Source organism: Xylocopa sonorina, chromosome 6 (genome assembly GCF_050948175.1).
Source record: "Xylocopa sonorina isolate GNS202 chromosome 6, iyXylSono1_principal, whole genome shotgun sequence".
Lineage (NCBI taxonomy): Eukaryota > Metazoa > Arthropoda > Insecta > Hymenoptera > Apidae > Xylocopa > Xylocopa sonorina.
This window is the reverse complement of record NC_135198.1, coordinates 8,844,997-8,857,122: the sequence shown is the minus strand read 5'-3', so window position 1 is coordinate 8,857,122 and position 12,126 is coordinate 8,844,997. Positions and strand designations below refer to the sequence as shown.

At 49.8% G+C, this 12,126-nt stretch overlaps 1 protein-coding gene across 2 annotated transcripts; it reads right to left on the bottom strand.

Moving 5' to 3' along the window:
- Positions 1-745: 745 nt before the first annotated feature.
- Positions 746-11,245, bottom strand: LOC143424608 (uncharacterized). 2 transcript variants are annotated; one of them, XR_013101952.1, is made up of 8 exons: positions 10,682-11,245; positions 8,880-9,114; positions 6,784-7,045; positions 5,880-6,162; positions 4,918-5,106; positions 4,073-4,191; positions 1,549-3,984; positions 746-1,469 (listed from the first exon to the last, which is right to left on the bottom strand). XR_013101952.1 is itself a non-coding variant. In XM_076896770.1 (7 exons), the coding sequence occupies exons 2-7, from the start codon at positions 8,943-8,945 to the stop codon at positions 2,522-2,524; spliced, it is 2,382 nt and encodes a 793-aa protein (XP_076752885.1). In that variant the 5' UTR covers positions 8,946-9,114; positions 10,682-11,245; the 3' UTR covers positions 746-2,521. The 2 variants fall into 2 exon arrangements, 1 of the variants encoding a protein (XP_076752885.1); XM_076896770.1 differs by having other exon boundaries at positions 746-3,984.
- Between the last annotated feature and the right edge of the window lie 881 nt (positions 11,246-12,126).

Genomic DNA, 12,126 nt, shown 5'->3' with positions numbered 1-12,126 from the left:
CGAGACAATTATACTTTACGAGCTCTGGCCCTCGTGTCGTCGTCCACAAGCACGCTAATCGACGGGTTATTATTAGCCAGCCTCGTTTTTAGAGATCGCTCGATGGTCAAGGGGGAGCGAATTTTTCCGTAAAAATCGGCGCTCGTGTAGGGAGAAAATAATCGGTCGGCGTTCAAGGCGCTTCGTTCGATCGTAATAAAGAAGTATTCGCTTAGAACTCGAAGGTATACAAGTAAAGCGTTGATTTTAGAGAGACGTAGCCTCGGTTCGACAACAGCGCGCAATTTATGCGTATCTGTCATGGGAATATAAATTGACTTATATTTTAGAAATGAAATCATCCAAATCCGAGGAAATATTTCATTGTCGTTTCGCCGATTAATTTTGTTCGCGTCGATTCGCTGCATTAACAAATTAACATCTATGCACCCGATGCATTATTTCTACGCTATCTCGAAACGCGGCGAGCCAATTTATTAGATGGCTATATTTAATAATTCCGGAGGAAAGAGGTTGTGCCATTTCAAATAGCCGTGCCGCGAGTGGTTCGTAACCTTAGCTGCCATCTGTTATCATTTCTCGGAAATGCTCAGCATCCCGTACGTCTCTCCTTTCGTTGCTCTTCTTATTTTTAAAAATAAATGATACATCGCGAAGAGGGTCTGATGTTCTCCGATGGAAAAGTGGCGACGCTGAGGAAAAGGTATCAACGGGCGATTAAAGTAAGACGCACTCGATCGTCATCGTCAACGAGCAATATATTCTGTCCTCGTTTATTCACATAATCGACAAATTCCTCGAGTCTGTATTTACATAATACGCATTAAATATACAACACCATTCATCTAGAAAATCGCGCGTCCCACGCGCACTCCGACCGCTGGAGCAGCTCCAATTCGAAATAACGAAGGTAGAAGTCATCCTACGGGGTCCTCTATTATCACAATTAATCGAACTCACGTCACATTCCGCCGGCCACACCTTCGACCACGTCGAACGAAACGGATATCTGTCACGGTGTGCAATGTAATATTTACATATTTCAATTAGGCTAATCTGGTCTTACCGGGGATGCTTTAGATTCGCTCCTCGCCGATTTAAAGGGTATTTGACAGGCCGACGGATCTGCATCTCTATCCAGCATGTACGACTATAATAATTACGTACAGAAAGATACTTTTATTAAGTGGTTATCTAAAGCGACCATGGTTGTCGCAGATACGGACCAATTAGCCTGCCAAATTTTATTTAAATCGACAAGGACCCAGTTCGAAGCGTCCCTAGTTAGCACCCGCGAGACGGTCGCGAGCAGCACTATTAATCCTCGAGAAATCGAAAGCTCGATCGTTCGGCATGACGGTCAAGCGCATCGACGACGAGAATGAAGAGAGAGGAAACGCTGAAAATCGTGCCAAATTCTGTCCGCCTCCATCTCTGGCTGATCGACGATCGCAGTACGTAAATTGTTCCTGAAATACACCGTTTCGAATACATGTAATGATCGCGAACAATGTTGGTATAGTTGTATCAGACCAGGCATGAGCTTACTTTGCTTGCGAGTCCAAACGACGCGCGGGGGTCTCGCGATGTGCGCGACAGTGTGCGTGCAGGCATCTCACGGACGTATTCCACACTGGAAAAAGGACAAAGTAACTTCGTGCCTGTATTAGATCGATCTTTACCTTTCCATCGCTTCGAAGATTCGTCGCCACGCATCTTGCCGCAACAAGAGAAGAAAAATAAAGGAAATAATAACCCATAAATTATTCAACGGAACGAGCTCCTTCCATCGGTTATATAACGTAAAAAAAAAAGACGAAGGAACGACAGAATCGCTATAACGAAGCATCATCGTGGCTTGTGTCCAACAAACCGGACACTTTAAACGGTACACTGCTGTGCGCTGTCTCGTTTTATATCGAGTTGAATGAGCGCGTCGATCGAATAGCAATCGGAAGATTAAGTGACTACCATACGTGATTCTTCGTTCTTAATCACGTTCTTTCTGGATTCTTTTCTGGTTGCTTGAGTTTCTTTTAACCCTTCCATTTTTTTTTCATGAGGTGCTGTTTCTACAGCGGGTTGTTCGCTGGAAATATCCCGCGAAACGAGGTATCAAGCTGTGCTCCGAGTTGAACACTTAATTACATATCTTCAGCATCGTATGAAGTATTTCAATTAGGTTTTCGATTAAAGCGAGAACTACTCTATATGACTCTCTCTCAAAATACACGAATTCGTACGATTCCCGTACAACCTTGTTCGGCTTCCAAAAAAAAAAAGAAGAAAAAAAACATCGCAATTCATCCGAAACGAAACTACCTCCATTGGCCAGCAATTACCAATTCACCATCAACGATCCCTCCTCCGGATCTCCGAGCCGCATTCCCAGTAACATGACGCGTAAACCGTTGCCAAACCAGGACACGATGTACAGCGCCATGGTACCCATCCACAATCCACGGTCATTCGACAGGCTCGATCCACCGTGTCACGCGAAACCGAAATCAAACATCGATCCTCAATTACTGGCGGATCTGTTCCCGCTCTCGAGCGAGCCACGTCGAACGGCCTCGCTCCTCAGGATCGCTCCCTGCGCGATCCCGTAATGCTCGAACGGATCCTTCCCATAGAAAATCGTCTCCTCGACTCTGTTATTCGTCTTATGTTTCGGTGGCGTCGACGTCCTCACCGGAGTGCCATTGGGGCTGTTCTTCGGACTCGACATCTTGCTCGGAGTAGAAGACGCACTGTTCGTCTGCGCGCTCGCTTTACTCGCTACCTGACCAGGCATCATCGTCGGATTACCAGCGTCTCCTGCGTTGACCACGTTGAACGCCTGCATCGCGTTGAAGCTCTGCATGACGAAGTGAGAGGCGACAGACATCGTCAGCGGATTCGTCGTCGCTGGCTGAGGAACGATACCCGATTGATCCTCCACTCGAGCCACCGGGAACGGCGGCAACGCGGCGCCCGATTGATTTTCTACTCGAGACATTGATTGCGCCGCGGATCGATGCTCCGCTCGCGGGGTCGAGCTCTCGCCTCTGGCCAACGATTGCCCGTCCGCTACCGATGCCCTGTCCGTCGATCGACCCTCCAGCTGCGCCGTCTGGCTCCTCGCCTCAGTCCGACTTCCGTTCAACATCGGCGAGGCTGGCGTTGCAGGAAACGGACCGGTCTGGGGACGGTGCCTTCTGGCTGGGATCTGCGGGCTCCTCGGCAAACTTTGATCGCCGGCTGGGTCCACCCGCGGGACCGCGGTTTGATCTTGGTAATCGTGCGAGTTCGCGAGCTCCGTGGTTCTCTCTTGTTGCGGGTGAGTCAAGCTCGACTTGTAACCAGGACCGCCGCTAGTCGGGATCGAGTCGTCTTGGGAGGTGTTCAGGCTGCTCGCGGGTGAATTATTCAGTAGCTGACCGTTCGCAGGCGTTTTCTGATCCTCGACGATGGAGTCGGCTTTCAGAGGGACGAACGCGAGGGGCGGCATAGCGTTTCCGGTGGTTCCGTTGTTGAGCGACGCCCAGTTGGGATCGCCGTTGGGGAAACTGGCGAATCTTGCGATCGTCTCGCGTTCCTCTGCTACTTGCGGTGCGAACGGGATCTTCCTCTCGGTTGGCTGCCTCTTTACGGGCTGCCTCTTCCTCGTCGACGACGCGTGCGTTCTATTTCTGTGCTTCCTGTGCTCGTACTTGATTACGGGACGCGTCTCCGGGAAGTGTCTGCCCTTCATCGAGCTCGGTTCCTCGTCCTCGTCCTCGTAGACGCGGACGTCCTCGTTCAGGTCGGACTCGTCCTCCTCGTACTCCTCTACGATGGCGCTCGCCTGGATCCACTCTCTGATCCGGTCCTTCTTCTTCGCCCTGTCCACCGTTGTTTCGATCCCGTACGTGGTCAGAGTGTGAAGCAGTTGGTTCTTCTCCTCGACAGAGCTGTGGAAGCTGTACATCGAGGGGCACAGCTCGTCCCTCTCGTCGGCGCCACCTGTGCAAACGTCGAATCAATGAGGCTGATAGGAGAGCCCGAGGGGTTCAGGGAGGTAGCGGTCTTTTTAATTCGGATCGATCGTTACCGTTCACGGCCTTCTCGGCGCCGAGCTTCGCCAGCCACCTGTCCTCCAGGTATTTGTTGACCTCCAGAACGCTGGTGGGCCGTTTCTCGGGCTTAGGGTCCAGCAATCGCTTGAACATTCTGCGGGGTATTAAAACAAGGGTATTCGTTTTGTATCTCATTCGATTAATCGACGCGCTGTAACATTGTAATTTCGTCGAAGTTCTGGAATGATTAAAAGTACAAGTCTCAGACTAGAAGACCCTCTCAAAGTTAGTCTCGTAAACTTTGTAAGATATTGTACGATCCACGGACGAGGTTCACCATCTTGCTACGTTTAATGATTCCGTTCGTCCTGAGACAATAAACCATTTAACCGAGGGGTGGTTTGCTTTCGGAGTCGTTTCGAAAACAAACCGAAGTTAAAACGGAAACATTTCTCGGTATTACTCTGTACGTGACCTCAGAGTATAATCCGTCGCACCATTCAACCCTTTTGCTTGTTTTAACGGGTGGAATCAATCTCGAATGCGTTACTCTTTTTATGAACTCCCCCGTGTATTTTAATGCGTCGTTCTTGTGTACGTTAATTTATACGGCCAGCTTCCTATTTGGTCAGGTTATCGCGACTAACGTATTTACTTTAATCATTCCACGAACTCTGCCAGCGAACGAGGCAGTTCTTTGCTCTTTGAACAACGCGAACGATTCCTTATCGCGATGAAATATTTTAATCCGGCTCGCGTTTCCGTCGAGACCAATTACTGGGAGGAATACCAATTCGCCGAGGTCTGAATTCATTTCGTAGACGCGTCCCCAGCGATGGTCGTGCAGGCGCTGGCGCCTCGCTACGCCGAAGAAACTGACCTCTGCGCCCGTGAGCTGATCAGCTGAAATAATTTCGGTTTCTTGGCGATGTTTAGCGTCGCGTTGTGCCAGTTTTGATATCTGGTGTAACGAGGGTCGTCCGACGCCGCCTTCTGCCACGGCAAGCATCCGGTCAGGCAAACAAATAGGACAATGCCGAATTGCCAGACGTCGTGCGACGTGAGAGCTCTGTAAAACGTGAAACGTAAATAACGCTGCACGCGCTGCGGTGCATATTTTGTCATTCATGATCGCGCAAGCCACGATTTCGGCAATCCGCGAGACCGCTTTCCCGAGTTCCCTCTCTTTCATTGCTAAACGTGAATGGAGAAACGCGGCGCGAAGCGTTTTAAAACCGTCGAGCTGAATTCCGTTCGAGGCTAGCGGCGACGTGTTATTTGCTTTAGCGTTATTAATTTTGAGTAGCGCACAGCGCTTCGTTCATCTTCGTAGCAATGAAAACGTTAAGTCCAAGGTGTACATGCCATTTGCATCGGCGATCGATCAAACATTTAGCTTCGAATTACGCGAACGACACGAACGACAGAACGTGTTCTCCGGTATAGGCGTTAACCCAAATATTACTTCTGAACGTGATCCTCGAGCCAATTTCGAAATGCCACTTCCCAGAAGATATTAATCCTTTAAACGCACCGTTAAATCGAAATTGTCGCGCCAAATCAGTGCCCCGTAGTTTCTCAAATTCTAAGTGCACATTCTACGCTTCTCGAATTCCATAGCCGACCATACACACGGACGTCTCTCGATATAATTAGAATTAATCAGAAGTTGTCTGCGAACTTTACGAAAATACATATATATCAATCGGTGCTTTAGTTCTGGTTCGATGCACATTTTGACTAAAGCTCGCCAACGAAGCTTCGAGCGTATGATCAGCCGTCCCCAATCGTGATCACAGAGTAGACGCGATAATTGCTGGTAATGGTCAATCGTATAATTACTTGTACGTCTCGTCAGTGTCGATCTGCAATACCTCGGGCGGCGAGTACGACAGCCATTCGTTGTGCCGTCGCACCACCGTGTTCACCCGCCTGGTCTCGCCAAAGTCGCACAGCTTGATCCGCGAGAAGTCGCTCTTGAACACGAGGATGTTGTCGAGCTTGATGTCGCGGTGGACCAATTCGCGGCTGTGAATGTGATGCACCGCCGCGGCTAATTGCCTGGCCACCCTCTTCGCGTGGAACTCGCCCAAACCGGTCTCCGTCACGTTCGACGTCAAGTCTCCTGAAATCGGGAACAGTGCGAAACGAGGTGATGCGGGTCTGATAAGAACCGCGAACAGTGAAAGCTGGTACAACTGCTGGCAAATATATATTTTACGGACGTCAAACAACTTTTCCCGCGGCTATTATTCCTTATTGGCAAAGAAACTACGCGTTCGCTGTTACGTTTGCCGCGATGCTCTATTTTTGGAATCTCAGGAACGCGGTAAACAAGGTTTAATTGTTGCCATAGTTGAACATCGGCGACCAATCGGGGGATTTCGAGAGGCTTCGAGCAAATAACAGTGATTTAAGCTGTGTCAATAATTACTCGAGGAGCCATCGCTTCGACACTCCCACGTATCATCTGTTACTCTCCTTTACCCACGGTTATCGACGAATCTCCGCATCAAATATTCCATTATCGCGCGCATCTGAGCTCCGTTTTTCAGTGCCTGGCAAGAACATCATACATGCATAACCCGGCTGCGCCATTGCCGCGTGTTAAATCCACATTCGAGGAATATTAATAAAAAGGAGAGCTACCATCCGGCGCACCGATCAGAGGAGCAAAAAGCTGACGCGAGAGACAGGGCACGATCGATAAGCGTCCACGTGGACGGGCGAAAGAAGGCTCTCTCACCGAGCGGTGCGTATTCCTGGCTGAAAACGTAGAAGCCAGCGGTCTCGAAGGCCACGTCGTAGGTGGTGATGATGTTCCTGTGCGCGGCCAGGTGCAGGCCGTAATGGAACTCGCGAAAGAAGTCCGAGATGCCAGTGTACGCCTTCGGCTGCGCCTTCAACACCATCTCGGTCTGGGTGCTACGGTGCTCCGTCAGCAGGATCTTCCCGAACCATCCCTCACCAACGATCTGCAGTATGTCGAACTCGTCGATCAGATTCACCTGTTCGACAGAGGGGAGAGCACGTGGTTCAGCTGTTGTTACACTTTTCTTGTCGACCAGGATGAAGGCAATTTATTGGCATGTCGCGAGGGGACGTTGGATCACGTGGGGAACAAATTCCGCGACGAGTGCTGACCTAATTCCATCGATTAACGAAATCCAATTAATAGTTGGCAGTGGTCAAGTCTAGAGATCGTTTCGACTAGGCGATTTCGCTTGGCGAGGTCGCGCTACGTCTCGAAGGGTTGGAGACGCGGCACGTCGACGGGGAACAGCTGCGTTTCAGTATCTCGATTTTCGTGGGGACGGTCGAAACGTCGTGGAACGCGAGAGGAGACTATTTTTAATTCGACGCACGACTCGATTTCACCGCGAGATCGGGGGATAACACGCTTCCGAACGATCCGTGGATAGCTCTTGGTAGCGGTGGATATTTTTTTTACGTCAACGAGAAACCTGGCAAACGGTTAGCGGATCCGGTGCATAATTTAGCGAGGCGTCGGCTGTAAACGTCGCGGCTCCGGACCGTCGAATGGTTTTTGGAAGGCCTGGGAAACACGATGCGATCGTGAATTATCAGAGGCGAGATCAGCCGCGAAGTCTCGGGTGTGGTTGTGAGGAATTTTCAGTGTCTTTCCCCAAGGTCCAAATGCGTCCCGAGAGCTCGTAAAAGAAGCAGTCTCATTCATCGAACGACACATTTTCCGCGATTTTCGAGCCGCGCGCCAACAGAATCGCAAATTGTCCACGCTCGTCGACCCATCCACGGCCCACTCGGGTTTCCAGCTTCTCCACAGACCCTCGGAGGACTCGAAGTAGCCACGTTTCGCCGCGGTGCTCGCGACAATGGGAACGACCGAGCTAGGCGTCGGTTTATTACACGGTCAGCCGCAAACAGGCCATTCGTACGACTTGTCGAAGTGTGAGAGGTTACAATCGCGCCGCTTACTGTCACAAAGTGGGCATCGGGCGAGAAAGTTGGTTTAGTGCCAGGGGAACGGACCCGGAGATCGCTTCTGTTGCTCGATACCCGACGTATGCAAATGCTGCACGCACGACCACCGTTTCCGGGTCTCGGATAGCCGCTGGAAACCGTGCTCGAGCGAGCTGCACGACGGGCAACCTCGAAGGCTGTTGACGCCGCTAAAATGTAAAAGACTTTTGCGACCGATCGAAACGATCGGCCGTGTCGATCTGATACGGTATGATCGTTGCTTGTCGTTTCGAAGCTGGCTCGTACGTGAATCACTGGACGACGAGGGAGATCGCGGCCAAGAATGCAGACTTTCGTCTCGCGTTCCGTTAAGGAGAGGAATCTTCTTTTGTTGATCCACCGGTGGAGCCAAATGCCGAGCGCTTTATTTAGGCACTTTATGAGAGAAAAGTTGGGCGGGACGGGAAAACATTCCCGGTGAATCGTGTTACCCGGTTTGTTTTTTCGAGCCAAATATTTCGGTGGAGGGTTTCGCGCTAGTCATATTCTATCTATTGCAGATTAACTCGTTACCTCTAGGAAGATTGAATCAGACGTAAATTTGGACCGAACGCAAGCATAAATTCGATTAAGAGCCGAAACGTGGAAACGATTTACGAACAATCGAAGGAACTCGCTGAAACAACCCAATGATCGTTTCATCCACTCGACTCGTTTCGCGTAACCGAATTTACGTTTCCCCGCCTTTCGTCCGTACCTTTCGATCGACCCGATCGTGAACTTGGTTCAATCGGGGCGAAACGAAAAATCATATTACCTGGCAATCGTAACGAGGGGAAAGGGAAGGGAAAAAGTGGTCGATAGTATCGCGTGGAGGATTCGTTTCGCCAATCGAGTTACCTTCTCGAGCTCGAACTCTCGTATCCTGTGAATGGACCCGCCGATGGCCTTCTTCATTAGGCTCATTCTGACGAATGGTCGTCGATCGCGCGCCACGGACTGGAATCGAAGCCAAAAGTCGCTTTTAACTGCCCGCTGTGATCCAAGTGGAGATTGCCAGCCTCGCGTTCTGTCATTTCGCGGTGAACGCACCTCGTTCTCGTTCGCTTTCGACGTGCCTACACCGATCCTTCATCTGGAAAAATTTACTCCATAAAATTAGACGTTGATCACGCCGGCGATCGCATTAATACACTTCGACTGTCCGTGTGAAACGTTTTCACGACTCCATCCTTCGTACGGATTAAGCAAGACGCTGATTTACGGATGGTAATAAATCGATATGCGTTGGAACATGGAAATCATCAGAGTTAGTTTCGAATCTGCAGTTCTATAAGCGGACGTAGAAGCGTCGCGGATTCTGCTCGATTAACTTCCATTTTGCGTTACGTAAACCGTGTAGAATTAGAAGCTCCATACAGCCTAGCGGCGTTTTGTAACAACAAGATCCTGTTGAGAATTAAAGCGTTCGCCAAAGTGCCAGCCAAAGCGGCAGGGGAAAGTTTGTCGAAAGCCACTTAAACCGCGATCACGTGGGTACCGCGTAGCCGCAAAGCGAAAGCGTAAGTTTTAGATAATGCGCCCTTTGTACCAGCGTCACGGAGTTCACAAAGCTCGTAAGTGGCGCGAACGTTCATGAATGAGCGCGGCAAGGGAGGCGGAGGGTGGGTAGAAAGGAAAAAAAAAGAAGGAAAAAAGGAAGAAAAGTTTCGTGAATGACGCCTTGCGCTGGGGGGGAGGGTTTTACGCCGCCACTTCGTCTCGAAGGAAAAAGATACTTCGAACGCGGGCGTATCGCGTTGCGCGATCGTGAAAAGAATCGAGCCCTCGCTCGTTTGATGTTCAGCTACTTCCGATGGAGAACGTGTTTTCGCGATACAGAGCGGCGCATTCAGCCCATGAAACATTCATGCGACCGCGGAGATGAAAAAAGTATCGGTGCGCCGGAGAAAAATAACGCGGTGCGGAGCGAAGCGTCGAGAATCGTGGAAACTCGGCTTAAGAGCGGCGGATGGGACGCGGTGAAAATTTAGACGCGCCGTCCTCGCTCGACGACGCTCGACCGGCAACTTTTTTAATGAAATTGCAAATAATCGAAGAACTAGATCGGGGAGCAGCGTCCCGACGTGGTTTTCGCGTGATTTTCTTAACGAGAAAGCAAGGTGTGTGGCGTGTGCTCGGTGTTCTGCGAAACATCGTCGTTAGATCGCAGTGCACGTGTCGAAGACGAAAATAGCGTTACAGATTCCGGGCTATAATTCATAGTTATATATTATTCCCGTGTACAATTCGGCAGGGGAAGTTATTTCTTCTCTAATGGAGAAAATGTAGTCGTATTTTCGATTCTCGATGATCGTTGCGTAAGTTGGAGCGCAACGAAGCGCCGTGAATCTCGACCGGCGCGCACGGGCCACTTCTTCATTCGCCAAATTTTCTTGGCTATATTTTTCGCCAGTTCGTCGGAAATCCCGAGATTCCTTTCTTTAAAACGTACGTCTATTCTATCTACTCGCGAACGGCAGAAACAATTGTTCACGTATAAGATTAGCGCTACTACTTTCGAGGAAATACCTCGTCTAAGGCAATCATTAATCACTCGGACGGTAAAATAGGTATTTCCTAAGAGATCTAATTTTAAGCAGAAGACGCACAAAAGAATTGTTAACTGTAACACAAATTAATCGCAATTAATATTAATTTACTTGGAACGTAGTCTCCTCTAATCGAGCGTTAAAAGATGATCCTGAACCTGTTCGACTGTACCTAAAGGAGAGAGAAACGAAGCCAAAGGACTTCGAAAAATGATGATTCGCCCCGAACGAAAAACCGACTGCTGCTCGAATAATCAGTCTACCGTCCCTTATCGCACTTTCCCGGAGCACAGGCTACTTATCACTTTCCTTGAACGACGTACGCTCCTATCGACTACTTCTTTCCCAAGCCTCGGTGCACTCAGTCGCACTAACTCGCACTTCGCCACTTCGTTCCAAGAATTCCCTCAGCCAACCCTGGGACACACAATTAATCCTACGAAAATGTCACCAGCACCGGCACCGAGGCGAACGGCGTCGCCTTCTTCTGTCGCGGCGCTCGCCCGCCGCGCCCGGCGATCCTCGACGATTATTTTATTTCGACCACGGTGGAATCACTCGCCACGGCTCTCGTACGTGCAGCTGGCCAGTAACTGTGCCCGCCGGGATTTGTAATTTTACAGCGACTCCCGTGTTCGCTGCACTCTTCGACTGTCTGCAGTATTTATAAAACACCGACCGGAAAGCGCGACTGGCGAGCTGATTTTGGCGCCGAGCCGGCTTGGCCGCGCGCTGTGACGCCTCGACGCGGACGTCGTCTACGCGGATGACGATCGTCGTCGTCGGATCGAGGAACCGTGGATTCTAGAGAGATCGACGAGATTTACATCGGGGATATCGCATGGTCAGTGACCACTCGGCGGGTTACGTAATTTTCCGGGAGATGCCACGTGCCAGTGGTATCCGAACGTGTAATCTGTGTCCCGGAAAATTGATGCGTCTGCGTCCCGATGCTCGTTTTACGGGAGCCGATGACTAATTTGCGAATTATCTTCGCGTGTACAGGCGTGCAAGTGTCGGGGAAAAATAGGTCGCTCGCTATGTGTTTCGATATGTTTCGCTATAGGTGCACTTCCGATAATTCCTCGGCTATCGACTATTTATGTAACCGCGATTATCGCGTTCGTAATTTACGCTTGGTGCATAGTCTAATTTACATTCTAGCCGATTGCGTGGCGTGCAGCGGAATTTTGCTAGTCCTATTTCACGGAATTCTACACAGTCATGCGATTTGTCATTAAGTAAGAATACCTTTCGAGTATATAAGGAACGTTACGGTATTGTTTTCCCAGTTTTGATTAAAGTGCGCCGTTGGAGACGCATGTGAGGAACGGTTGATAGAATCTGGGATAAAGTCTTCTTTTCTCCTGTGGCGGTGTTTATTTATACAACAGTTTCGCAATCGGTTTAATTAATAGCGTAAGAGTGCTTGAAATTAGTGCGCGAATAATTGCCCTATATACTACAGACATCTAGAGACATTACACTGAACAGTCTACACAGTTGACGATGCGATATTTTCCAGTAGACTCGATCGATAACCGTGATCTTCTGAA

What these genes read in the sequence shown, in the direction of transcription:
- LOC143424608 (XM_076896770.1), bottom strand. Translation starts at nt 8,945, where the DNA reads ATGAGCCTAATGAAGAAGGCCATCGGCGGGTCCATTCACAGGATACGA. An exon ending in ATCAGCTCACGGGCGCAGAG is followed by an intron (nt 4,192 to 4,917) that starts GTCAGTTTCTTC and finishes AATACCCCGCAG; the next exon opens with AATGTTCAAGCGATTGCTGG. An exon ending in CGCCGAGAAGGCCGTGAACG is followed by an intron (nt 3,985 to 4,072) that starts GTAACGATCGAT and finishes ACGTTTGCACAG; the next exon opens with GTGGCGCCGACGAGAGGGAC.